Below are 27,228 nucleotides of genomic sequence, written 5' to 3'. Positions count from 1 at the left end.
TAGTGAGAATTTCAACAAAGAGATAGTAAGCATAAAGAAAGACACAGAAACCATAAAAAAGAACCAGTCAGAAATAAAGAATAGAATAACTGAAATGAAGAATGCACTAGAAGGAATCAACAGCAGATTAGATGAAGCAGAGGACCGAATCAGTGATTTAGAAGACAAGGTAGCAAGATACACCCAATCAGAACAACAAAAAGAAAAAGAAAATGAACATAGTTTAAGGGACCTGTAGGACAACACCAAGCATAACAACAGTCGCATCATAGGCGTACCAGAAGAAGAGAGGGAGGAAGGGATCGAGAACCTGTTTGAAGAAATAATGACTGAAAACTTCCCTAACCTGATGAAGGAAATGGACATACAAGCTCAGGAGACACAGAAAATCCCAAACAAGATGAACCCAAACCAAAACTTTGTAATTAAAATGACAAAGGTTAAAGACAAAGAGAGAATCCTAAAATAAGGAGAGAAAGACTGGTTACTTACAAGGGAACTCCCATAAGATTGTCAGCTGATTTCTCAACAGAAACTTTGCAGGCCAGAAGGTAGTGGCAGGAAATATTCAAAGTGATTAAAAACAAGGGCCTACAACCAAGACTGCTCTACCCAGCAAGGCGATCATTTAAAATTGAAAGGGAGATAAAGTGCTTCTCAGACAAAAAAAAAAAAAAAAAAAAAAGCTAAAGGAATTCATTACCACCAAGCCAATATTGCAAGAAATGTAAAAAGGACTTCTTCACGCAGAAGAAAGGAGAAAACGGACAAATGAAGATAAAAAATATGAATAATAAAATGGCAATAACTATGTACCTATCAATAGTCACTTTAAATGTGAATGGATTAAATGTGCCAATCAAAAGACATAGAGTAGCTGAATAGGTAAGAAAACAAGATCCATGCATATGCTGCCTACAAGAAACCTACCTCAGATCAAAAGACAGATAGACTGAAAGTAAAGGGATGAAAAAAAATATTTCACACAATTGGAAATAAGAAAAAGGCTGGGGTAACAATACTTATATTGGACAAAATAGACTTTAAAATGAACACTATAATAAGAGACAAAGAACATTACATAATAATGAAGGGATTAATCCAACAAGAGAAAGTAATCCTAGTAAACATGTATGCACCAAACATAGGAGAATCTAAATATATAAAATAAATATTTATTGACATAAAGGCAGAAATAAACAGTAACACAATCATACTAGGGGACTTTAACACCCCACTGACACCAATGGACAGATCTTCCAGGCAGAAAATTAGCTACACAACACTACCTGGTTAACCCCACAAGCGGCACACCAAAATGTGGTCTCAACGGAAACAGCGGCCTTAAATGACACACTAGACCAGTTGGATTTAATTGATATTTTTAGAGTATTTCACCCCAAAGTAGCAGAATATACATTCTTTTCAAGTACACCTGGAACATTTTCCAAGGTAGAACACATGTTAGGTCACAAAACAAGTCCCGGTAAATTTAAGGAGATTGAAATCATATCAAGCATCATCATTGACCACAATGGTATGAAACTAGAAATAAATTACAAGGAAAAAAACTGAAAAACTCACAAACACATGGAGGCTAAATAACATGCTACTAAATAATGAATGGGTCAACAATGAGATCAAGGAAGAAATCAAGATACTTTGAGACAAACAAAAATGAAAACACAATGACCCAAAATCTATGAGACACAGTCCTAATAGGGAAATTCATAGCAGTGCAGACCTATCTAAAGAAACAAGAAAAATCTCAAATAAACAGTCTAACTTTACACCTAAGGGAACTGGAAAAAGAATAGCAAATTAAGCCCAAAGTGAGTACAAGGAAGGAAATAATAAAGATCAGAGCAGAAATAAACAAAATAGAGACTAAAATAGCAATACAAAAGGTCAATGAAACCAAGAGCTGGTTTTGTGAAAATATAAAATTGACAAACTTTTAACCAGCCTCGTCAAGAAAAAAAGAGAGAGGACCCAAATAAATAAAATCAGAAATGAAAGAGGAGAAATGACAACTGACCACAGAAATGAAAAAAAAAAAAAAAAGAGAGAAAATACTATGAGCAACTATACACCAACAAATTAGACAATCTGGAAGAAATGGATAAATTCCTAGAAGCATACACTCTTCCAAGGATGAATCACGAGGAAACAGAAAATCTGAACAGACTAATTACTACCAATGAAATCAAATCAGTAATCAACAAGCTCCCAACAAACAAAAGTCTTGGACCAGATGGCTTCACAGGTGAGTTTTACCAAACATTCAAAAAAGAATTAACACCTATTGTTCTCAAACTAGTCCACAAAATTTAAGAGATGGGAAGTCTCCCAAACTTCTTTTATGAGGCCACCATCACCATGATTCCAAAACCAGACAAAGACATTACCAAAAAAGAAAACTATAAGCCGATATTTAATGAACATAGATGCAAAAATGCTCCACAAAATATTAGCAAACCAAATTTAGTAATACATTTAAAAGATCATACACTATGATCAAGTGGGATTCATTCCTGGTATGCAAGGTTGGTTTAATATTTGCAAATCAATTAACGTGATACACCACATAAACAAAATGAAAAATAAAAATCATATGGTCATATCAATAGATGCAGAAAAAGAATTTGAAAAAATCCAGCATCATTTATGATAAAAACTATCAGCAAGGTGGGACTAGAGGGAACATATCTCAACAGAATAAAGGCCATATATGACAAAACCTCAGCTAATATCATATTCAATGAGGAAAAGCTAAAAGCATTCTCCTTAAGATCAGGAACAAGACAGGGATGCCCACTTTCACCATTTTTATTCAACATAGTAATGGAAGTCCTAGCCATAGCAATCAGACAAGAAAAAGAAATAAAAGGCATCCAAATGAGAAAGAAGAAATAAAACTGTCATTATTTACAAATGACATGATATTATATATAGAGAACCCCAAAGATTCCACCAAAACCTTTTAGAACTAATAAATGAATTCAGTAAAGTAGCAGGATACAAAATTAATATTCAGAAATAGGTTGCATTTTTATACAACAACAAACTATCAGAAATAGAAATTAAGAAAACAGTCTCATGTACAATAGCATCAAATAAAATACTTAGGAATAAGTGTAACCAAGGAAGTAAAAGACCTGAACTCAGAAAATTATAAGACATTGAAGAGAGAAATTTGAAGAGGGAAATTAAAGAAGATACAAATAAATGGAAACACATACCATGCTCATGGATAGGAAGAATTAATATAGTTAAAATATCCATACTACCCAAAACAATCTATAGATTCAAGGCAATCCCTATTGACACTGAGCTTTTTGAATCTGTGGACTAATGTCTTGCACCAGCTTTGGGAAAATCCTCAGCCATTATTTCCTCCATGACCGCTTCCAAACCTATTCTCTCTTTTCTTTCCCTCTTGTTGGACTCGAATTAAACATATATTAGACCTTTTGACTAGCTCCCACATGTCTTTTATACTCTGTTCTGTCTTTTCCATCTTTTTTCTCTCTGGATAGTTTTATAACCAAGCTTTGAGTTCATTAATCCTGCTTTCTGCTTTACCCATTCTTCTGTGAAACCTAGTCAATGAACTCTTAATTTCAGATATTGTATTTTTAAATCCTATAATAGAATGTCCATTTGACTATTTTTGTAGATTTACAATTCTGTTGAATGCTCCATCTATAGATCCATTTTGTCATTTTTTTCTTTTTTTTTAAACTTATTAATCATAGTTATTTTGAAGTTAGCTTCTTGCCAGTAGGTGCTTACATGATAGATATGCTAAGTGGCTCTTATAACTGGCTCTTGACATTTCAGCCATCTGAATTTTTGAAAGTTTACATTTCTCTTCTGTAGTATTTTCTACTTTTAATGCCCAGAAGTGAAATTGCTTGACTGCATGATAATTCTACTTTTAATTTTTTTTTAGAAACTGCCATACTGTTTTGCATAGCAGCTGCACCATTTTATATTTCCACCAACAGTGCACAGGGGTCCCAATTTCTCCACATTCTCATCAACACTTATTTTATGTTTTGTTTTGTTTTTTAAATAGTTGCCATGGTCTTGATTTACATTTCTCTAATTAGTAAGATGTTGAACATCTTTTCATGTGTTTATTGCCCATTTGTATATCTTCTTTGGAGAACTGTCAGTTCAAGAACTTTGCCCATTTTTAGATCAGGTTTTGCATTGTTGAGTTTTAAATACATTTAGATACATGTTGAGTTATTGATACATTCTGGTTATTAATTCCTTGTCAGATACATGATTTGCAAACATTTCCTCCCAATCTGAAGACTGCCTTTTTACTCTGATAGTATCCTTTCATGCTCAAAGGTTTTCAATTTTCATTAAGTCCAATTTGTCTAGTTTTTTCTTTTGCTGCCTATGCCTTTGGTGTCATATCTAAGGAATCATCACCAAATCCCATGTTGTGGAGCTTTTGTCCCATGTTTTGTTCTAAGAGTTGTTTTTTTTTAATTTATTGGGGTGACAATTGTTAGTAAAATTACATAGATTTCAGATGTACAATTCTGTCTTACATCATCTATAAATTCCATTGTGTGTTCACCACCCAGAGTCAGTTCTCCTTCCGTCACCATATATTTGATCCCCCTTACCCTCATCTCCCACCCCCCACCCCCCTTACCCTCTGGTAACCACTAAACTATTGTCTGTGTCTATGAGTTTTTGTTTCTCATTTGTTTGTCTTGTTCTTTTGTTGTTTTTGGTTTATATACCACATATCAGTGAAATCCTATGGTTCTCTGCTTTTTCTGTCTGACTTATTTTGCTTAGCATTATACTCTCAAGATCCATCCATGTTGTCACAAATGTTCCTATATCATCTTTTCTTACTGCCGAATAGTATTCCATTGTGTATATATACCACAACTTCTTTATCCATTCATCTATCGAAGGACATATTAGTTGTTCCATGTCTTGGCCACCGTAAACAAAGCTGCAATGAACATTGGAGCACACGTATATTTATGTATAAATGTTTTCATATTTTTTTGGGTAGAAACCCAGGAGAGGGATTCCTGGGTCATATGGTAATTCTATTCGTAATTTTTTGAGGAACCTCCACACTGCCTTCCATAAGGGCTGCACCAGTCTGCATTCCCATGTTCTAAGAGTTTAATTGTGTTAGGTCTTACATTTAGGTCTTGGATCCATTTTGAGTTAATTTTTGTATATGGTTTTCGGTAGGGTCCAACTTCAGTCTTTTAAATGTGGATATCCATTTTTCCAAACATTAGATGTTGAAAAGACTGTCCTTTCTCCACTGAATGGTCTTGGCACCCTTGTCAAAATACTTTTGACTATATGTGCTAGGACTTATTTCTGAAAAGCCTTTGGGTTTTTAGAGGTAAAAAAGACTGCAGGAATTAGTCCAATACCACCTTATTACAGGTAAGGAAACTGAGGCCCAAAGTGAGAAGGCGACTCGTCCTAGATTTCATAGCTAGTGTGTGACATCCCTGGTCTGACTTTATATCTATTGCTTTTAAAAGCTGCTTACTAGTCTGCTTTGTTCCTAGAGTAGTTATGCCAGTTACTACTTTGATGGAAGTGGCAAATACATTTTCTGTTAGGCAGAAAATGACTTATGGCTTACTCATCCCCTCACCGCTGCTGTGGAGCAGTCCCTGGCAGCAGCTGTGTATCTGAGGCATTACTATGGTGAGAATAGGCCACTTAGCCTGTTCAGTGGGTTCTGATTTACCCTGTCATTTGGTTTGTAGAATTATTTGAAGGAACCTGAATATAGCCATGTTAATAACATACTGCAGAATACCTTCTCAGCCTTGTGTTTATCGTCCACTAGCAAGGAACTTGTTCTGTGGGTTCTCTGGCAGCCCAGAGCCTCTTTCTCCCCTGCCTGCCATCCCAAGGTCAGCTTGGCAGGGTGTGGCCTGAGGGTGAGGAGAAAGAAAAAAGATGAATTAGATAGAATTCCAAAGCAGGTTTAAAATTACGCCATTCTTGGTATACCTGTTCTGAGTTTTCTCATTTAAGAACTATTGCGTACCTCTCAATAGTACTTTGAACACTCTGCTGGGAATTGACAGGCCCCCACAAAAACAGAAGACAAGTATTCTTGTGGGCTTTGTGGAGAGGAAGGTTGCCTGGGCATGGAGCAAGTAGGTAGCAGTGTAGATGGTTGGAATGATTGTCTGGTGCACGATACTGGCAGGCAGTGTTCTGGGGGCTCAAAGAAATGGAGGTGGAGACAAAGGACAAGGTGAGGAGCCCTGCCCCGGGATGGTAACTTCTTTACAAGCACCCCACGGCCCCAGGCCCAGCAGTGGCCACTGTAGCACTTCATAGCACTCCTGGGGGATTGGCAAGGAACCTGGATTCCAAGTGACAGATAGTGGAGCAAAGGCTCAGAGTTGACAAGGGACAGTCAAGGCAGACTTGAGACATCATGGCAAGAGGTCAAAGCTGTCACTAGGGGAGCCTGGGAGATGGCTCGATAGGGGATATCTACCTGGGACCCACAGGGTTAGGCTTGGAAGTGGAACCTTACTTGGTCAAGCAGGGTGATGGCATTTTAGGTTCATAACAGGGGAAGTTACAGGCTATACCAGGTTTCTTAGAAGAATCGTGTGGCCAGAGGGGAGGCAGGGGCCCAGAGAGGAGGCTGCCATGGTGGACCAGGGAGCGAGGAGGAGGGCCAGGGCCAGGTCCCCAGGCAGGTCAGAAGGACAGAATGGGCTAAGGAAGCTCTGGGGAACCTGGGGCCACCTGGTTGTGAGGGGGGAGGAGGGGACATGCTCGTGTTTTCAGGGCATAATAGAGGGAGAGAAGTGGCATCTGGGCTTGGAGGGCAGAAGGTGGGTTTGATGGGGATTTAACAGCAATATTGGTAGTAAAGGTGACATTCCAGGCAGGTCGGGGCAGGTTTACTCGTCATCAGCAGGTCAGAATTCGTAGTCTGCCCGCCAGGAGTACAGTGTGTAGTAAGGTCAAAGAGCCAGGCCAGAGCCCAGGGCCAGACACGAAGAGGGCCTGGGACAGAAGTGTCTTCCTGCCTTTGTGGATGAGAATCAATGGAATGTGTTCCAGTGTTTAGGCTTTTCCAGAACCTAGAAAATAACTGAAAAGTTATATCTTGCTATATGGCTTGGATTATTTCTGTTAATTCCAAATCCTGAATCTTTTGGGGTCTTTAGTGGTCTTAAATGTGGGCATATCACATCAGTAGAAATTCTGGGCTTTGTGCTAGTAGTGTGTGTGTGTGTGTGTGTGTGTGTGTGTGTGTAGAAATGGGCTTCCCTGGGTCCCTCACTGGTCTCCTGGAAGGTGAGGAAGCAGACATGGTGATTGCTGAATGTCCCGTAAGTTAGACAATTAAAGGAATTAAATGGAAGGAATCCTTTGTCACAAAATCCTCAAGAAATTCTATTCCAAATGAGGAAATGCACAAAGAAAGACTTGAGACCCTACTTATGTGTCCACTTGGCAAATGTTGGGTGTTTGGAAGGTGATCGGGAACCCCATTCTTCCACCTGCTGCCTTGGACCATTGCAGCAGGAAGCCCACATACCTGGTGCTCCTGGCTCCTGACTTGTTTCTTGTCTTTGCATTTTGATGGTATGCTACAAAAAACAAGCAAACAAACAAAAAACAAAACAACAAAAACAACAACCCTCTTGGAAGTAATTTTCAAAGGAGGAAAAAATGTTAAGTTAAAAGACTGTAGAGGTAGTGGTTTGTTTATTTTTTAAGGCACCACATGTAGATTGTGATTCTTTTTCCTTGATGTAAAAACTGAAGGAGCCTCTGTCCCCTGCCTGCCACGTGTCCTGAATTGCTACTGCCCACTCCTGTTCCCACCGGGCCCTTCCTGGATATTTCAGCTCTGCGCTCTGTGTAGCAGCCATGACCCATGAGTGTTTGAGCAGAGTGCCTCCTGCCTGCTCGGGCAGCATTTAGTAACCTCAACTTGGACTCATTCCATTTGGTCGTCCCCCTTTCAACTGGGGACTCAACCAAATGGTAAAAGTGAAGATGTCTTTGGATGTGAATGAATGAGGCATTCAAGCTGTGGTTGCTTTAAAAAGAATTAGGCAGGAGTTGCCAGTTCGGTCCAGTGAAGGGGAGGGTCTGCTCATCTTGGACTTCAGAAAGGTCTAAGGGAGGCCATGAAGTGGCCAGGGCCTGGGGTGACCCGCCAGCCTGTGGTCTTCCCTCTCACCTGATGGATAGGCTGAGTTATCTCAGACTTGGAACCAGAGGGGGCCCCAGCCCACCCCACCCCAACCTCCCAGAGGAGAAACTGAAGCTCTCTGAGGGCAGAGGTGAGAGTGGCCCATGTCACGTTTCTGGTCTGTGGCAGAAGCAAAGTCAGAGCCAGACCCCATCTCAGCCTGGACTTTCCTGACTGGAAGCGAGGAGAAGTGGGAGGGATTTGAACAGAAAGGAAAAACATGGAAGTGGTTCTGCATGATGTCACCAGGCTCCAGTAGTCCCATCTGTTAGTTGATTGGCACTCTGTCACTAAGGATGTGGGGGAGGGAATTGAATTTCAGGTGGGGATGGGACCCCAACAGCCCTCCTCCCCCTAGCTCCTGAGACAGACTCTAACTGGTTAACTGCTTGCAACCCCAGGGCATAGGACAGTGGAGAAATGAGGGCTTGGGCCAAGGGCCACCCAAGGGCCCCTCCCTCCCAGGGCCCAGGCGAAGGGCCAACCCTCTTTGGCCTTGATTGGGCCGCGATAGCGCCCTTAGTGCCGGGTCGGGTTCCGGGCCATGATCACGCATTTTAAGAGGCTGAGCTGTGCTTTCCGCTGCCCGCCGGCGTCCCGCCACGGATAGGTCGTCTTTGTCTAGCCCTCTGGGCGGGAAGAGTGCTGTGATCCCTGCTCGGGACCGGGCTGAAGGAGGCGCGTCTTGCCCTCCGGGGACTGGCAAGTGGCCGCTCGCGGCACGCTTTGCTCTTGGAGCGGGGTCTTGGGGGGCGGAGGAGGCCTCTTTGGGTGGGTGGGGAGCCGGCTGCAGGAATGAGGACGCGGCGCGCGGCACACCTGCCACGCTCAGGCTGACGGACCAGCGGGCGGAGGGGGGCGCACGGCTCCTCTCGGCTTGGCTGCGCTCCGAGCGCGCGGGCTGGCCGCTGTCCGCGGTGCTGAAGGGGCGGCCGCGGCGGGGAGGCGGGCCCCGGGCCGCGGGGCAGCATACACCCAATCCGGGGACCGCCCTTCTTCTCCCGGGCTTGGCGCGGCAGTGGCACCCGGCACTGCACCGAGATGGACTGAGAGCGCAACGGCGGGAAGGCGGCGGCGGCGGCAGCTGCAAGCGTCCCCACAGCCTCACGGCCGGACCCACTTCCATACCCGGGAGCCTGTCCCTGGGGTGAGTTGGGGCAGGAGGAGCCGGGTTGGGGCAGACCGGTCCTGGGAATGGGATCTCTTTGGCTTTTAAATGTTCCTTTCCTATTGTAAATTTCTTCCAGTCTTCATCTTGAGCATCCTACAGGGCTGAGGGCTCAGATCTTTGCTGTGGTACTTCCCCAATCCTGGGACAGAGGGCAGGTCTTAGCCAGAAGTCTAAGGACAGTCACACAGCATAGCCTCCTCCCCACCCGAGTTGCAGCCCACTGCATGGCCCTGGGAATATCTCTTTGCCTGGACTGGTGTCACAGGGGCAATACTTTCCCTTCTCTGTACAGGGGGCTGGCCCCAGGCAGTCCAGCCATTGGAATTCAGCCCAGACAGAGACCAGCCATCTTTTAGCAGGGAAGGCAGGCTTGAGCCCTCACTGGGGCTGCAAGCCAGTGGTAGAGCATTTTCCCTGCCTTCCTCCAGTCTCCTTAGGCACCTGAACTGCCATGACCATGGCTTCAGGAGCAAGGGTCACTTTAGTGCACTTGGCTGTTGTAAGTGAGCTGGACTCAGGTAGAGGAGCTCTTGAGTGGATAGTGGGAAGGCATTCCTTGCTTTTGTGTGTGTGTGTGTGTGTGTGTGTGTGTGTGTGTGTTTTCCTAGCACGCAAAGGGGATTTTAAACTCCGGTAGTGCCTGTCACAGGAAAAGCCCTTCTCCAGCCAGCTTGTGCCTCTGAGTAAGCAGTTTGGGGTCACGCTGGGCAACTACCCAGCCCGAGGAACCTTGGGCTTCCTAGGTCCTTAAAGCTTCCCCCCTGCCTTGAGCCACCTGCTAAAGGGGGAGATGTGTTTAAACTTGATGGGTCACCTCTGCCTTCGATCCCACCAGCATTCGATTCCCATCTCCATCACCTGGCAAGGTCAGACAGATAGACCTCTTGACTCCTAGAACCTGACGGGCAGGCTGTTGGGGGGCTTTCCTTCCTCGACAAGGGACTTTTGGTGTGTTGGGAGGTGAGGGGTTGCAAGGAAGAGGGGTGGAGGTGGAGAGACCACCCTCCAGAGCCCTGGAGAGGTATAGCTGGGCTAGAATCCAAGCTATGTGAGGTGCCTGTTCTAACCTGATGGATGTAAGTGAAGCTGCTGAATTTTGACAGGCTCATGCTGGAGGGTGGGGGTCTGTGTTTTCTGCCTGTCTAGCCTAAGCTGTGTGCGTCAGGAGTGGCTCTGATGGGCAGCTTCCTCAGCTCATCGGCCTGACAGTGCTGATGAAATGAAAGAGAGATGGAAAAGATGTGTGAGCTAATGTGCTGGGTTTAGGGTCAGTGTGAGCTGCAATGGTGCTGCAGTGCTGATGGAAATGCATGCCAAGAATGTGCTAGCAGTACTTGCCTAAAGCAGACCACTCGGTACCCAGGTACCATTTGTCTCTGGCCAGTGTTCTGTAGAGATGAAAGGTCATAAGGGGAAAGTATAATAACTATACCTCTGATATAAACTCGATTTATCTGATTCTTGACCAGTTTTATTGTGGGCAAGAGAAGCATTTTGTTTTGGGTAAGTTTTTACCTACCATGTAAACACTTTGTGTTTTGGCCAGAGGAATAAATCTCTTTGGAGAGTATTTGTCTGGAAGGATGACTGACTCATAACTGTACTTTGGCATGCTTACTGACTTGTTTCATTAAAATGTGAAGTCCAAAATGTATAATGGCAGGCCAGCCAAGCGGCAGGCCGTGACTTTTGTTTTGGGAAACAGTGTATTTGAGCTTTGCATGTTGTTTGTGAAAATACATTTACAGCTCAAAAGTTTATAACTAGATCAAGTTAGGATGGATACACACAGACACACACACACACACACAGGGTGATTTTTTTGGCACATACCGGGGGTGCCAAAAAAAGTATGCACATGACTTGTATTCGTCTTTTGTTACCAGTATATATGTATATATTGAGTGTTACAATTTTAACACAGTTTTTTTCTTAAAATGTATATACATTTTTTGGCACCGTGTGTGTGTGTGTGTGTGTGTGTGTGTGTGTGTGTGTGTTTAGCATGCTCCACATCTGTGATGCATCCAGGCTACCTACTTTTATTATTGTCTGAGCAACTTAAAGCCTCCTCAATAATTAAGACGGGATCGAGTTCTCCTGTGTAACTGAGGAAGATAACATTTGAGGATTGACTGAGTGATCCAGCTCAGTCCTAGATCCAGCTCACGGTCTCTGTTAAGAAGTCCTGCACTTGGTTGCCTCACATGCAAGCCTTCATCTATGCACAATTATAAAATGTGCATGAAAAATAGGAACAGAACCTTTCTGACTGGATTTCCCAAGGCCAAGGCAGAAAATAAAGATACAGTACAAATATTTAGCAAGAGAACAAATTTTATTTTGATGAAAACAATTGATCTTGGGTTGTTGGTAGAATAGTGTTAGGGAAGGTGGCAACAGCTGTGTTGTGTAAGGAAGTGTAAAGAGGCTCAGATTTGTAGATTGAAAGACCTGAGTTCAAATTCTCATTTTCCTCTTAGTAACCATCTTAGTCTCTCGGGGCCTCAGTTTTGTCGTTCGTAACATAGAGAAAGTAACATTTGCCTGCTATGCAAATTAAGCACAGAATTGCAGTTGCCCAGTGTTCTTAATACCTCTTGCTGTAGTCTTATCAGTACTGGTGTTTAGAGGAATATAAGCATGTTAAGACAAATATCCTTGCACAGTCATGTTTATACAGCCATCAGGGCCGTGAAAGGACTCAGTAGTTTGCCTTGGGGTAGCCTGGTCCTGCTGCAAGTGTTATTCCCAAGGTGGGGACTGTTCTTGGGTCTGCTGTCATGCAGGGACCTTGGCTGGCCAGCAGTGGCGCTTGGGCAAAAGGACAAGGGGACTGTTCCCTCCAGAAGGAATAGAGCCTAAATGCCAAAGACCATGAGCGGCCTCTGTTCAGAGAAACCCCTTCCAGGAAAGGATTTGTGGCAGCAGAGGTTCCGTTGCAGGGAGAGGCTGCCACTGTCCCTCCTGAGGTTCTCTTTCTGATACTGGGTTTTCCTCCAACAATGTGTGATTTCTGTTTATGGCCCACATGCCCGTGGTCATAGCAGCTAACACTGGGTGGGAGCTTACTTCAGGCCAGGCTTTCCTCTAGTAACTCAGTCCTCACTACAACCCTGTGAGATAAGAACCATTATCATCCCTGTGGCACAAATGAGGAAACTGAGGCTCAGAGGGGTTTAGATCACAGGTGCCCAAGGTCTGACTGCGGCAGCTGCCTCTCCCGCACGAGGAAAGAGAGCCTCACAGATGAGCCGATGGCATAGAAAGCAGCAAGCTTCCAATCCCATGCTCCATCCTCACACTGAGGTGACAGCACCCTCCCTTCCAGGCCTGTCAGATCATCCCATCCTTACCCAGGGATGGGGCTTGTGATCCAGCCACAGGGACAGCAGCCATAGCTGTAAGCAGAGCTGGAAGGTGGAAGGGCCCTTGCAAATGAATGAGGCTTACCTCTCAGTATAAGAACAGCCTGAGGCCCAGCAAGGGAATAATTCATCCATGGTGGTGGTGTGTGTGTGGGGTCGTTATTCTGTGCCCCCTCGGGCAAGAGCCCCTCCTATTGGACTGCTCCAGAAGTGCCTCTCTGAGGACCCTGAGGTGTTGCTTGAGGCGCTGTCAAAAAGGGCTTCCCCTAAATCCAATCCCAGATGCCTCCGAGGTGTGCAGCGCCCTCTGCCCCTGGCTCCCCTGCTGGGGAAGCAGCTCCATTTAGCCTCTGCAAGCACCTGGTTGCATTTGCAGACTGCATTGATTTCCATTTCCTGGGGTGATGAGGTCATTTAAAGGTTATTTAGTTGAGTTTTTAGTTCCCTCGGTTTGAGACCTTTCTCCAAAAATGCCTTTGCTAACAGCTTGGGAACCAGACATTGATATAAAAAGACATGCTTCTTGCCCATAAACTTGAATTATTTATGAACCGTGTGGATCTCGTATAGCTGCTCGGTACACATGCTCCACCTCGGTGGTTACTTAATGAGTGTCCCCAGGAGCTTGCGTTTTTAATTGAACGGCACGTCAGGAGGCTAACTAACCCTGTCTCCACTCCTGTCACTCCCGTAGGCCTGCCGCTCTCCCCAGGCTGCCTCCCTGGCCCCCATCCTCTGTTTCTCGCCTTGAAGCCCAGTCCCTGTGGGCCTCACTTCCTTACTTTCCTTGCCCCATGAGGCCATGCCCTGTCTGTTTTCCTACTTCATTTTCTCTGGATTTGGTCCTTTCCCTCAGGCCGTGCTGCCATAGCCGTGGTTCAGTTCCTCATAATCAGCTGACTTTTTGCAATATCCTTTGACCTCGGGTGGGCCCCTTTTAGACTTGCCCCTGTATGTCTCAGACAGAATCATCTTTCAGGAGCACTGGTTCTGCGTTTGTCATTGCTCTCCTGACAACCTTCCCTGGCCCCCTGCCCTCCAGCCTGAGGGCAGATGCCTCAGCCCGGCCTGGAAAGCCTCTCTGCAGGCTGGCCCAGCTCCCTGCACTGCGAAACACAGAGGCAAGGCCTCATGCAGACTGGCTCTTCCTCCTCTCCCATGCAGCGGCCCTCCTTCTGTCCGGACGTGACCCTTCCCTCTCCCACATCCTCCAGACCCAGCTGCAGAACTGCCTCCTCCAAACTGACTTCCTCCTCGGACTCCCCCAGCCCCCCACACCACCTGGACCCAGAGCGCACTGGCTCAGTCGTTCATTCATAGGGATCAGCTGAGCCTTTGCTGCAGGTCAGGTTCAGTGCTGGGTATCAGTAACGCCAGTGAGTGTTATGGGTCCTATTGTGTCTCCCCAAAAGATATGCTGTAGTCCTAATACCCATACCTGTGAATGTACCTTTATTTGGAAATAGGGTCTTTGCAGATGTAATCAAGTTAAGATGAGGTCGAGAGGATGGTCCCTAATACAATACAACTGGTGTCCTTATAAGAAGCGGGCGCTCGGACACACACACAGACGAGAAGGTCATGTGAAGATGCAGATATACAGGGGAGGGCCATGGAAAGATGGAAGCAGGGATTAGAGGTATGCTGCCACAAGCCAGAGAGCACCTGGGGCCACCAGAAGCTGGAAGAATCAAGAAAGGATCCTTTCCTACAGCTTTTGTGGGGAGCACGCCCCTACCAACACCTCGATTGTGAACTTCTAGCCTCCAGAATTGTGAGAGAATAAACTTCTGTTGTTTGAAGCCACCCAGTTTGTGGCAGCCCTAGGAAACTAATACCGTGGCTACGACCCAGTCCTGGCCCTCGACGTGCTGACCACTTGCAGGGAGATGGACAAGATCTTTACGAATCAGTGTAATGAGTGTAACAAGGGATGTGCAAGGCTTTGATGAGACCTCTGAGGAAGGTCCCTCCTCCGAGTAGCCTTCCATCCGCTCTCTGAGGTGGCAGCTGTCAAGTAAGGCTCCCCTGGGGAGGGAAGGTCCATACCCCATTGTCAAGACAGGACAGGAGCCAGCCAAGGGAAAGAAAGGCAGGATCCCAGGCCAGGTGAGAAAGGGCGTGGGAGGGAGGAGCAGTGGGTGGAGATGAAGAATAGGGAGTGGGCAGTTACTGAGGCCCACAGGCTCAGCTCTTGGTGGCCTGTGGTTTGCCAAGGAGTTTGAACTTGAACTTGCTGCTGTGGGTATCAGGGAACCATGGAAAGGAAATAACAGGGAGCAGATGGTAGTTTCAGTAAATTGTCCTATGGTGGCATGAAGGATGGATCAGAAGGGATAAAAGTAGAAGCTAAGACCTTTGAAATGAGCTAGGGGATGGTTCGTCCCCAGGTGGAAAAGAGGGTGTGGATTTGCAAACTATTTTGAACTTAATGTCATCAGGACTTAGGGACTCATTGCATGCAGGGGCCCAAGGAGAGGGAGAAACCACAGGAGCTGACCCTCAGGTCTCCAGCCTGGTGCCTGAAGGCAGAATTGTCTTGAGGGAAAGGTTGCCCTGAGGGAGCAGAGGGGCGATGCTGGGCTCATTTGGGCTCAGTGTGGGGGACATCCAGGTGGCCGTGGAGATCTGGAGCTTGGAGAAGAGGACTATACTGATGGCACAGATGGGGAAACACCAGGAGGGAGACAGGACAATGAGCCATGGACGTGGATGCCATCCCCATGAGCCCAGATTGGCATGGCGGTGAGCACTGCCTCCTGCCTGGCAGTGAGGACAGAGGATGTTGGAAGACAATGGTTGCGTGGCAACAGGACCGGGAAGTAGGGGGCTTCAAAGAGGGGCAGTTGGTGTGACTCAAGCCTACGTAGTAAAGGCCCGAAGGACGGCATCAGACAGGGCTTGTGCATTCAGGGATGGCTCTTCTGAGCAGCAGCACATCTGTAACTTCCTGCCTTCCCTGTCTTCTGTCTACACTTGCCTACAACATCCCCTCTCCTTTTCTGGCACCTCTCCGGACGCCTCTCTGGACCATGCAGCCCAGAACAGGCCTGGTGAGGTGAACGCAGGTGGATGACTGGACGCCCGCATTGTGGCCTCTCCTGGGCCTCATCCCTGAGCCACGGCCTTACTCTCAAGATCACTGGTGTCCGTGGCCGTGAGCATCTGCCAGCAGCCTGGTGGCTGAGGGTGGGGTGAGGCTGCAGCTTGGCCGGATGACAGGGGCCTGAGCCTCCTGCCCCCCACACGTGGTTGCAGCTGTATCCATTCTTTGCAGGGCCCGTCACCATGGACGGCTCTGCTCCTCTGCCTCATGGGGATTGTGCCACGGGTGCGCCAAATGATCCAGCCCCTCTCTGATTGCTGCCTGCCAGGTTGGTCTGTGTGCACTGATGTGGTGGCTTCTCTGATGTGACTTCTGGGCCTCCTGCCTCCAAACTCACCCAGTATGCACCTCCCTTCATGCCTGACCTTCTACCATTAGAGAGTCTTTTGTAGGGTCTCAGATGTTTCAACGGAAGCAGGAGTTGATTCTGGCACTTTCTTTCCAATTGTGATTTGTTGAGAGGTTACTTTAGTTAAGAAACAGAAGATTGTAAAACATTTAAATGACTCTAAAATATATAACATAAAATGTAGTCATCTTTCATCACCTCCCTCCATTCACTCCCCTCCCAAGAGACACACACACCCGTTTGTCAACAGCGGTACTTTCCCAGATCTCTCCCCACGCATTTACAAAGCCATGTAAGTACACACACCCCCATGCACACACACTTATATATATATAAATGAGGTCAAATCGTACATATTGATAAGCAGCTTGCTTTTTCCCTTGTCAATGTAGTTTGGAGATCTTTACATGTCAGTACAAATAGACCCCTCTCATTTTAAAAATAACTACTACATAGATTTTCGTAGTGTATCATCATTCATTTAATCGTTCCCCTATTGATGGACAGTTAGGTTCTTTGTATTTTTTTATTATTTCAGACAGTGCTCTAGTGAAGCTTCTTCAATATGCATCTTTGAGCATGTGTGTAGCTTTCCCACAGCGTGGATGCCTAGGTGTGGAATTGCTAGGTCACAAGGCCATGCCCGTGATAAATATCAACAGGCACTATCAAATTTTCAGCTAAAAAGAACGCATAAATTTATACTTCCCAACAGTGTGGATTGTCAACAGAGATTACCCCATCATTCTTTTTACTCTTTGTTAACTCTGATGGGTGAATGGAAAGGCATTTCCTTGCTCTGTTTTGCATTTCTCTTGTTGCCAATGAGACTGAGTATACTTCTCTCTGTTTATTGACCAATCATATGCATTTTGTGACTCATATATTTATACCCATTGCCATTTTACTGTTTAGATATTTGTATTTTTTATTTTGATTTGTAGGAGCTCATTCTAAGTTATGGTTATTGTTCCTTTGTCAGTTATATATTTTGTAAGTATTTTCCCTTTGTTGCTTATCTTTTGATTCTGTTTATGGTGGCTGTGGTGGTATGGAATTTCTACACATTTATGTTGTAAAATCTATCAGTCAGAGGTTTGTTTTTGAGTAGTGGGGAAAAATGGAGTTTGGAGGCATAAAATACTGCGTTCTTGACCTTTCTCTGTCCTGTGCTTGCTCTTTGACTTTGAACAAAACCCCCTAACTTCACTGAACTTCAATTTTGCCAGATATATCAGTCCATCCTACTCAACCTCACCCCAACTGCCACAGGAATCACAGGAGAAGCTTTGACAAAGCCTCATAGCCGTTCTGAACTTCACAGTTACATGGATTCATTGATGGACATTGAGATCCATTGTTCCAGCACAGAGCTTGTCTGGGACAGTGCTTTTCGGGTGTTCAGTGCCCTGTCTCTGATATGGTTCACTTTTCCCAGGTGTTTTTTGAGTGCATGCCCGTGCGGGGGATGTTATATCATGGCTCTGCGAAGGGAAGTGTATTAGTTTGCTTAAGCTGCTATACAAAATACCACAGACTGGGTGGTCTTAACCACCGAAGTATATTTTCTCACACTTCTGGAGGCTAGAAGTCCAAGATCAAGGTGTCAGCAGCTTTGGATTCTTCTGAGGCCTCTCTCCGTGGTGTGTTGACGGCCGCCTTCTCACTGTCTCCTCAATCTGTGCCCTAATCTCCTCTTCTTATAAGGACGCCAGTCATATTGGATTAGGGCCCACCTATATGAGCTCATTTTACCTTAATCACCTCTGAAAAGGCCGCGTCTCCAAATACACTCACATTCTGAGGTACTGCAGGTTTGGACTTCAACATATGAATTTTGGAGCCGTAGTTCAGCTTGTAAGAGGGAGGCAGCACCGTGTCTGGATGCGAATCAGGGAAGGGAGGCTCAGAGAGGCTCCTGCGCTTGTTTCAAGCCACCCAGCAATTAGGTTACAGATCGAAACTCAGGCCCGTTGGAGATGTGACCCAACAGCCTGTGTCCCCGCCATCCTGAGGCCTTGTGACTCACATCCCTTGAGCAAGACACCTACTCCCAGCTGACTCTTCTGAACCTCCTTTGTCCCCTTGGGAAAAGGTTTCAAACAATAATTCGGTGGATTGAATGTACCTTGTTCAGTTGTTGGCATTGTGGGCAAGACTTCACAGTAACAGAGAGTTTTGGAATACAGGAAACTTCCCCGATAATCCCACACCTTGACAAAACTGTTTTTGACGTTTGCACGTTACCTTCCCTTCCCCCCTCTGCAGATACACTTACATTTCTCATCTTTGGCATCATATTAAACACGGCACTTCATGCCCTGCCTTTTTCACCCCACAGTCTAGCTAACAGTTTCCCTGTCTTTATAATGATAGTTTTAATGGCTGCATAATAGTCCGCTGGCTCAATGTCCTCTATTGTGTTGACTCATCCTCCAATTGTTGAGCATTTGAGTCTCCCATTTGTGCTATTCTTATAGATAATGGTGCAATGAATGTCTTCGTACTGAAAGGTCTTTGCTTCTCTTGAATTATTTTCTGAGGGAAAATTCTCAGGAGTCGGGCTGCTGAGTTAAGAGCAGCAACGGCACTGGGGTACCTTGATGGGCCATACTATCTCTTTATGGAGTGAGCATACGATACTCCATGCCACCCACAAGGAGTGAACATGCGTGCTTCACTGTTCTCTCACTGGCATTAGGTGTGAATACATTGTTGACCATTTTAACGTACTTAAGAGGGGACCTACCTCAAGGCAGCTTTCACTTGTGCTTCTTTAATAACCAAAAAAACCATGGAGGAATATTCTGCAATACATTTGTATTTCCAATTCTTTTTGTTGTCACTTTCTTTAAAAAAAAAAAAAAACAAAACCCAAAAAACGGGAATACTTGAAGACTGGACAAATGGATGGTAATCCCTTGGGAATCCCAGCTCTTTGTTCCTGAGGGATTTGTTGGTGAAAGTAATATTTAGACTTCAACAAGCAAAAGGCCTTTTGGTCAACCACAGATCTAAGCCATTGAATGGGGCCAGCTGGGCCAGCCACTTCTGGAGGCCGAAGGACTGAGAAGACACCAGCGTCCTCAGAGCTGCCTGATGGGACCTGACCCCAATTCTTTGCCGGGTATTCTAGGCAACCCGGTCCTCAGGCAAGCCACCCCTTCCCAAAGCATGTCCAGGGTTGCAGTGCAGCTCCTGGCTCCCTCCAGGGCAAAGCCCACAGGCTCAGCTCTCAGAGACATGGCTTCTACCTCTCTAACTCCCCCTAACAGCTGAGTCAGGCCTAGGGCACCACCCCTAATGAAATCTGTCTCATTTTTGCCTTTTTTTTTTTCAGACTGACGTGAATGGTGCATCCTCCTGCATTCCAAACCCCCTCAGAAGTTTATTTTAATTGCCTAGCAGCACATTATCATAAATTGCTCTCGAATTAATTCTTTGGCTTCGGTGCAGAATCACTTATTAATGATGATAGCTTTCTGCATCTATGCATGGCTATTTTTAGAACAATGCTGTTTTAAAGGGCTTCATTCTTAAGAAATCCTCACAAGAAACTTGTATGCTAGACAGACACTTGGAGAAGTTGATTCATTAGACAACATGGAAAAGGTCGGCGCCTCTCTTCTGTGGACCCAAACCCCTCATTAGTGATGAGCCTGAGGCTCAGAGGGGGAACCAAAGGTCACTAATCCCCACAGTGATGGAGAGCTGTGGCCAACTCAGGTCAGGAAACCACCATCAGAGCTTGGCGCTGCGGGACTCCCCAGCCAGTGCTTATCTCTGTGTGGTCAGGTCAAGGGCACTGGTTCAGAGGGGAAGGGGCTGCGTGGTGTTGTGCACAAAATGGGTCAGGAAGGGGACAGGGATGGAAAGCTTAGGAAGGCAAGGAAGTGGTGTGCGTGTGTAGGCTGGGCCAAATAGGTCTTCTTATGAGTGGTTAAGTTGCTTTCATCAATCAATTCATTGATCAATTTATTGATCTGTTTATTCCCACACTTATTCATTTAATGAGTGCCTACCAGATGCTGGGCCACACTGGAGGCTGAGATTAGTGAGAAAAGACCACAGTCTCTGCCCTCACTGAGTTCACAGTCTGGCGTGGGACATAGACGTGTAAATAGGAACCCACAGCAAGGCACACTAGGTCCTGGGAAAGAAAGAAGCCCAGGGCATTCCTGGAGCCAGACTCAAGGAAATTTGCCTCTGATCCTATTATTTTAACATTTTCAAAGATGCATACATAGTTTTCACACAATTATAACTATATTGCATGATTTGCCTTTTCCCTCTCCGCATTTTGTTTTTAAGCACAGTTTCTTATTTCTAGAGAGCCATCATCTACATAAGTCTGAGTGGCTCTGTGATATTCCGTGAAGTTAATGAAATAAAGATTCGCCTACTGTTAGACTCTTAGGTTGCTTCTAGGTTTTTGCAACAAATGACATTGGACACAGAACCTTGTGCTCCTTTCCCACCGTTCACACTGGGCTGCAGGGTATGGATATGCTTGTGGTTCTTCTAGTACACTGTCATGTGCCCCCACCCCACCCCCGCCCCCGGGCCTTGCACAAGTTTCCAGGGCTTGTTTCTCTGTTGCCTCCAGAACTGGGATGGACAACAGATACACCCACCCCCCACCCCCCAACACACACACAGATATGTATGATATATATGAATCTTAGTTGAGTATGTAACAGTCTGAGTAACAGTGTTCTGGCAGCAAGTGGAAGTGGGGAGGCCGGTTTCTAGGGAGGCTGTTGCAGCAGCAGCTCCCAGGTGGGACCTGACAAGGGAAGTGGTCACCACAGACATGAGAGGAAACCAAAGATTTTGAAGTGACTAAATTAGCTGGTCTTGATGTGGGGTCAGAGATAGCTTAGAAAGAAGATTGCAGCTGCCTCCGGGGTTGCCAGAAGAGGGTATTTGGGGTATGTGGACCTCAGAAAGGTCACAGAGTTAGTGCATTTGGTTTTAAAAGGTCACAGTTAGAGTGTTGGGGAGCTGTTTGGAAATCACCTTTGATGCATGAATGGCGGCAGGAGAGGGCCTGGGGTTCAGCCTGAACTGCATGTTGAAGGGAGGGAAAGTTGTACAGGGGTCCAGGCAGCCAGCAGAACGGTTGGAATTACCCACTGGTCATCATACGCTCGGTCTCTTGGCTTTCTCGCTGCTGGGTCAACTATGACTTTCCAGCTAATATATTTTCTTCTCTAAGAACAAAATGGCAACCTTCTGGGTGCCTGTTAAACTAGGTTGTAGATTTTTAAGTATTTCACGTGAGCAGAATCTCAAATAAACAAACAAATAAAAAACAAGGCCCAGTGTCGCTAAAATGCCTTATATGCCCTGGGACAATGAGTTGAACACAAGGATTAATTCTCTAGGTGGAAGGGCTGCTCAATTGCTTCAAAGGCCCGGAAGGAAAGTATTGACCCAGCACCACCTTCTCTGAGTCTATTACATGTTATCACAGGAACTTTGTTGTATATGTGAAAACCTTCAAACTGGTGAAAATTGATTGATTTGGTTTCAGTAAATTACATTTGATAAATTCTGTTGACTGAGCCTCCTGTGAGGCTGTGGTGTTGCAGGGGGTGAAGAGGAGTGAGGGGGTTGCTTTGTTGGGGATGGAGCAATGACTAAAACCCAGTCTCAGAGTTCAGAGTCTGTAGTCCAGTGGGAAAGACATAAACAGCGCAGAGTAAGGAGGGGGCTGAGACCAGTAAGTGGGGCCGTCCCCAGCTTGGACTAATTGCAGCAACTGTGTTGAAGCCAAGATGTCAGTGTGGCGGGAGCAGAGGGAGGGAGGGAAACAGGGTAGACTTGCTTATGGGGCCTTGGAGACCGCAAAGGAGAAGAGTGACAGAGTCTGACATGCAATGGAACAGTCTCTGGAACTGTTGTATTGAGTATAGACTGTGTGTGGGGGTCGGGGGGCAGGGTGGAAGCAGGAGGCTCTGGACCAGTCCAGCGAGGTGACACTGTGTTAGGCCTGGGTAGCAGCAGTGGGGTGGGAGGAGGGAGAAGGGAGGGATCCTGGATGTATTGTAAGGGTAGAGCTGTCAGGATGTGCTGAGCAACTGGAGGTGGGGCTTAGGGACCAAAGTGTCAAGGATGACAGCAAGGTTTCTGTCAGGATCAAGTAGGAGGACGGCACTTCTGCTAGCTGAGGTGGAGAGGACTAGTGAAGGTCGAGGGCACAACAGCTCAGATTTGGACAGTTGGGTTTGCGATGCCCATCAGACATCCCAAGGAGCAGCTGGGCAGGCGAGTTGTGTTCAGAGAGGTCTGGGCAGAGACTGACGTTTGTCCCCAGATGCCTGCAGCTCTGTGGCAGCAGCGCCGTAGCAGCAGCGCCAAGGGAGCCCGCTTCCCTGGGGCCCCGCCTGTTGCCTTCCTGAGGGACAGTGGACAGGTAGCTGCAGGTGGCTGGACACAGGTGCACCAGCCACCAGCCACCGCAGCAGAATCAGAGGTGACCCGGATTTCCTGGAGTCACCGTCAGGGACCCAGCCATCTCTATTTACCGCGTGGCCCTCGGCTCTCAAAGGCAACTTTCCCTTCGAAATACAGCAACTCCAAACCTGCTGCTGCAGAGGGGCAGCACTTTCGCTCGGATTTTCGCGTTCGAATGTGACATTCAAATAGGGAGCCCGCCTGGCACCGAGGTTGCGAGTGCCCCGGGGGTCGCACGGGAGAGCAGGCTACACGCGGGCGGAGGCTGCACCCTCGGGGGAGGAAAAGGGGGTTGCCGCGGTGCGACTCGTGCTCCTCTCAGCTCCCGCGGCGCCGACGGGGTTAACGGGCTCGTGCACCGGGTGGCGGGCGGGCGGGCGGCAGTGGTGCATTGTGGTAACGCGGCGCCAGGACCCGCGAGCGCCCGCCGCCTCCGCCGGGCGGCCCGCCGAGCTAGCTGTGCGTGCGTCTGTGCGAGTCCCCGGGCCCGGCGCCATGTAGCGCCCGGCTGCTCGGAGGCCGCCCAGCCGCGGGGATGAAGGGACGCGGCTGCTGGGAGACGGCCTCCGTGCGCTCCTTCTGCAGCTCCCGCTGCCTGAATAAATTTAAGAAGGGTTAGTGCTGCCAGCCTTCTGCCCGGAGGCCCGGGTCCCCACGCACGCACGCCCGGCGCCGGGCTTGCTGCATGATCAATCCACGCGAGCCTCTGATGTCACTCCCTCGCGGCGCGGGGAACCTCAGGGAACCCCCTGTCCCGGTACATCTCCGGCGTGCGCTCCGGATTCGCGGGGCATTTTGGAGAGGGGGCTGCGGCTAGAGACGTGTACATCTGATTAACCTCTGCAAAAAAGAGCCGAAATATAATCCAGAGCTTTCTGGCAAGAAGGGGGAAGCGGCGGTCCGTGTTTAATCCACCCAGCTACCCCTCCTTCCCTAGCGTCTGCTTGGGGCCCGCAGGCCCTGGAGCCTGGGCAGAATTGTTGCTTTTCCCACAAGGGCTTCGTGCTGGGGGCCACCGAAGTGTCGGCTGTGCCCAGTGCATGACTTAACCCCCGCCCCTTTGCCCTTTGAGCAAGCTGCGACAGATCAGGAGGGTCACTGTAAGTGGCCACCAGGGTTTGAGCAATGGCCAGTCCTGAGGATGCTGCCCCCAGGGATGGTGGTCCTGAATGGTGGCCCCCATCAGGGTGTGCAGGCACGATTGCCTAAGAGCCCTTTGTCAGCACTGAGTGGAAACCCTTAGCTGTTTTATGGTTAAAGCAAATTAAGCTCCTGTTTGCAATTCCTGATGGCTTGAAACCTTCATTACTGGAGATTTTGCATGAGTGAAACTTGCTGTGTTTACCTTAATCGGTGTTTCTATTATAATTTGAAACTGGGGAAAATATTAGGATTCTTTGACCCTGTAGACCTAGAAGACATAGAGGCAGTTAATTTCACTTACCACTAACTAATTTATTTGAAACAGCTCCTTTTAGAAATTAATGCCCTCTGATCTGTAATAAACCTTGTAATTAACTTTGCCTACTGACTGGTCACTCTAATCGTTTTGTAAGGCCCTGGCCCAGTGCAGGCATCTTTGAAATTGCAGACTCCAAGCCTCAGTGCTGGAGTCAGGTTTAACCATGCAAATTCTCCTGAAAACATCTGAAGTCTTAGGGTGTTTGTAATTATAAACATTTGAAACGTCTTTCATGGGGAACTGATAATATGGCTCTGTCTTAAGAATCCTTTAAAGAAACTTGCAAGTGAATTTTGTTCAAAGTATGTCTTCTGGTTTTACATGATTGGTCTCAATTTTCAGTTTTCATGTTGGCTATAGTATCATTTCTAATGCAGTTATGTTCTTTATGCAAGGTGTAAATGACGTTCCTCTTTCCAGTTTGGATGGATTTATTTTGAGGGTGAATTTTGGAGTTAGAAAAAAAAAAGGAAAAGAAAAGCAAGTATGCATCAGTTAGACGTTAAATTGTTTTTCTTCTGTTGGCCTGCCTGATGATTTTCTTGACTGCCATTCTCTAGAAAGATTTTCTGCTAACAGGAAGCTTTGGGCCTGGTATCCACTTGCTTTCCGGTTGGGGGAGGGATGCTCACCTTTGTCTGGAAGCTCATAGTGTGACCAAAGCAGCTGCACCTCAAGAGTGGGGACAGAGTAACCAATTGATTGCCAGACTTCTTTCCTACCCCACGTGTCACAGTCCCACTCTGCGCAGTGGGTCTGGGGATGAGGGTTTCAGGAAGTGGTGTGTCTGGCATGGTGCTTCCAACAGGGCTTGGAGCAGAGCTTGCTGTGCTGGCAGGAAGAGGTCCCAGAGCCAGCGCAAAGGTCAGTAGTAGCAAGGATTCAGCCTCAGTGTAAGAAGCCCCAGCAGCAAACTAGAGTGTCTCTCTTGGGTACCTTGTGCGAAGGTGGGCCTTGAAAGGCCAAAATGGAGGAATCGCCAGGAGAAACTAGAAATCGCTCAGTTTTTAAATATTGGCCCAAAACCTTTTTTTAAACACTCAGGCAGGGCAACGCCTATGAACCTTGCTGGCTAAAGAGAGGGGAGTGACAGAGGCAGAGATGGGGGCTGCGGGAAGCCTAACTAGCTATCAGCTTTGAGGGGTGGGAGCCTCCCCGATATTGGGGGTGTGGCAGGCATGGGTGTGAGGCCCTCATCCCCAGCATCCAACAGGGTGAGGCTGGCCTCCTCTTTTCAGAAAGGTACTGAAATGAGAGGTCGCTCCAGACAAATTTCCCCGTAGAACAGGGTCCCAGTGAAAGTGCCTCGTATCCCTGAGCCCTTCTTTGTACAGGTGGAAGGGTTGCTGGGCTTACAGCCTGCCATGGGGGACTAGGGACTGGGGTCCAGCCAGTGACCATTTCAGTGGCAGGACAATCGGGGCTTATGGAGGTTCATCTCAGGGGCTGTTACTCTGGAGGTCCCCCAGTGTAGCTGGGATGTTGGGGGACCTGGGTTCTTGTCCTGACTCTGCTGCCGGGCTGTGTGACCAGGGGCAAGTCCCGACCCCTCTGTGGGCCTCAGTTGCCCCCACCTCTGTAAATGAGGGGAGGGGTGGGTTGAGAAGGGCTCCACCCTGCTCTTGGACCTGGGCACATGGAAAGGAGTCTAGTGACAGGAAGCTGCTGCTCAGAAGGCAATGGCACGTTCAGGTGGCTCCTCCACTGCTTGCCTAACCGTCAGCTCGCTTCTCAGCCTTTTTGAGTCTCAGTTTTCTCATCTAAAAGTTGGCATGAAGCCTTTGTACCTGGCTGGGAGGTTGAAATGAGATAATATGTGTATCCACGCGTATGCCTACTAATTAATCAATCTATCTATTTATTTCTGTCTCTCATTGTGCTTCCCACAGAGCCAGGCACCACAAATGGGGAAGTGCCCCTTTAGGGTCTCTTGTAAGCTCGGAATTCAGCCCTTGGCAGCTCCCTCGGTTGCCTCTGTGTGTGTACGTGCGTGTGCACAGATTTGTGTAGGACTTCTGCATCTTTTCTGGTCAGACTATAAAGCTCTGAAGTTGCAGAAAATAGGTAGACTTAGCAGACACTGCTAAGGTCTCCCCTTTCTCATTTGGGACCTCATAGGCCCCCGCGAGCCCACCAGCCAGCCTCCACTTCTGAGTGGCCACACTTTTTGCCATGTAGACTGCTGAACTGCATTCGGCAAAGACTGGGTGATGTATCAGGGAAACCGAGGGGGCTCAGGGACGTGAGTGCCAGGTGCTTGAATGTTCTCAGGCCCTGTTGTTTTGATAAGGTTTTTGCATCTTCGAGGCCTAGGACAGGTACCATTCTCAGAGAAGAAGCCTCACAGAACAGAACGTCAGCTGAGACTTGCCATAGGGTGTAGCATCCTTCAAAAAGTCACAGCTAGGGTCCTTTGGGGGATGGCTTGCCACGGTGAGTGCTGTTGCGTTCCCTGCTTTTGGCATCTGCTAGGCTCCTTGGGAGGAAGGACGAAATCCTAAAGGGAGGGCCTGGCTCTCTGTTCTGATCACTTTCCATGTGTGTGCCTGGGGATTATTAGCGTCTGCCACCTCACTGGGCCTGGCACCACAGCCCGCCTGGCACAGCCTCATTGTGCTCTGCCCACTGAGCTGAATGGCCCTTGCCCGTCCCTCACATTTTAATGATATTCATCCTCGCTGGCCCAGTGCCCATTCCAGTTCCTCCTGAAGGTTCCCACTCTACCTCCCAAGGGCGGAGGTGACCCCTCCCCTCAGACCTCTCCTGAGGCTCCCTTTTGCAGTAGACCCGAGTTGTTTGAATGCAAGTTCTCCCTCCTCTGAGGCTGTAAGCTCCTAAAGGAGGAGGCTGGGCCGCCCCTGTGTCTGTGCTGTGCCCCTCCCCCCAGCACTCAGCACTTTTGTATAATTGCTATTCGATAACCAACATGAATGGAGGGGAGGGCCATCTGAGGCCAAGTGGCAAGGTGCGTGCTTGGCTGGTGTTTTCCCTTCCAGCTGGGCTCCTTAGCCTCCTGTTTTTCCTCTGGGGTTTCTCCTGGTTCAACGAGACACTCCAGACTCAGG

The 27,228-nt window shown here is 47.3% G+C and overlaps 1 protein-coding gene across 4 annotated transcripts in view; it reads left to right on the top strand.

Moving 5' to 3' along the window:
• Positions 1 to 27,228, top strand: part of OSBP2 (oxysterol binding protein 2) — a 160,643-nt gene that overhangs the window by 67,447 nt on the left and 65,968 nt on the right. Inside the window, exon 1 of one of the 4 annotated variants that reach the window (XM_074321898.1) lies at positions 8,699 to 9,395. The exons of 2 other annotated variants lie outside the window; for them this stretch is intronic. Coding sequence is in view for 1 of the 2 variants with exons in the window: in XM_019754294.2 (XP_019609853.2) it covers positions 23,237 to 23,315 (79 nt within the window). In the remaining variant the exon portion in view is untranslated. Of the gene's footprint in view, positions 1 to 8,698; positions 9,396 to 23,154; positions 23,316 to 27,228 lie in introns of those variants that run through there. One more of the 4 variants, XM_019754294.2, reaches the window with a different exon arrangement.

This window comes from Rhinolophus sinicus, linkage group LG16 (genome assembly GCF_036562045.2).
Source record: "Rhinolophus sinicus isolate RSC01 linkage group LG16, ASM3656204v1, whole genome shotgun sequence".
NCBI classification, from domain to species: Eukaryota; Metazoa; Chordata; class Mammalia; order Chiroptera; family Rhinolophidae; genus Rhinolophus; species Rhinolophus sinicus.
This window is presented reverse-complemented; position numbering and strand designations above follow the sequence as displayed.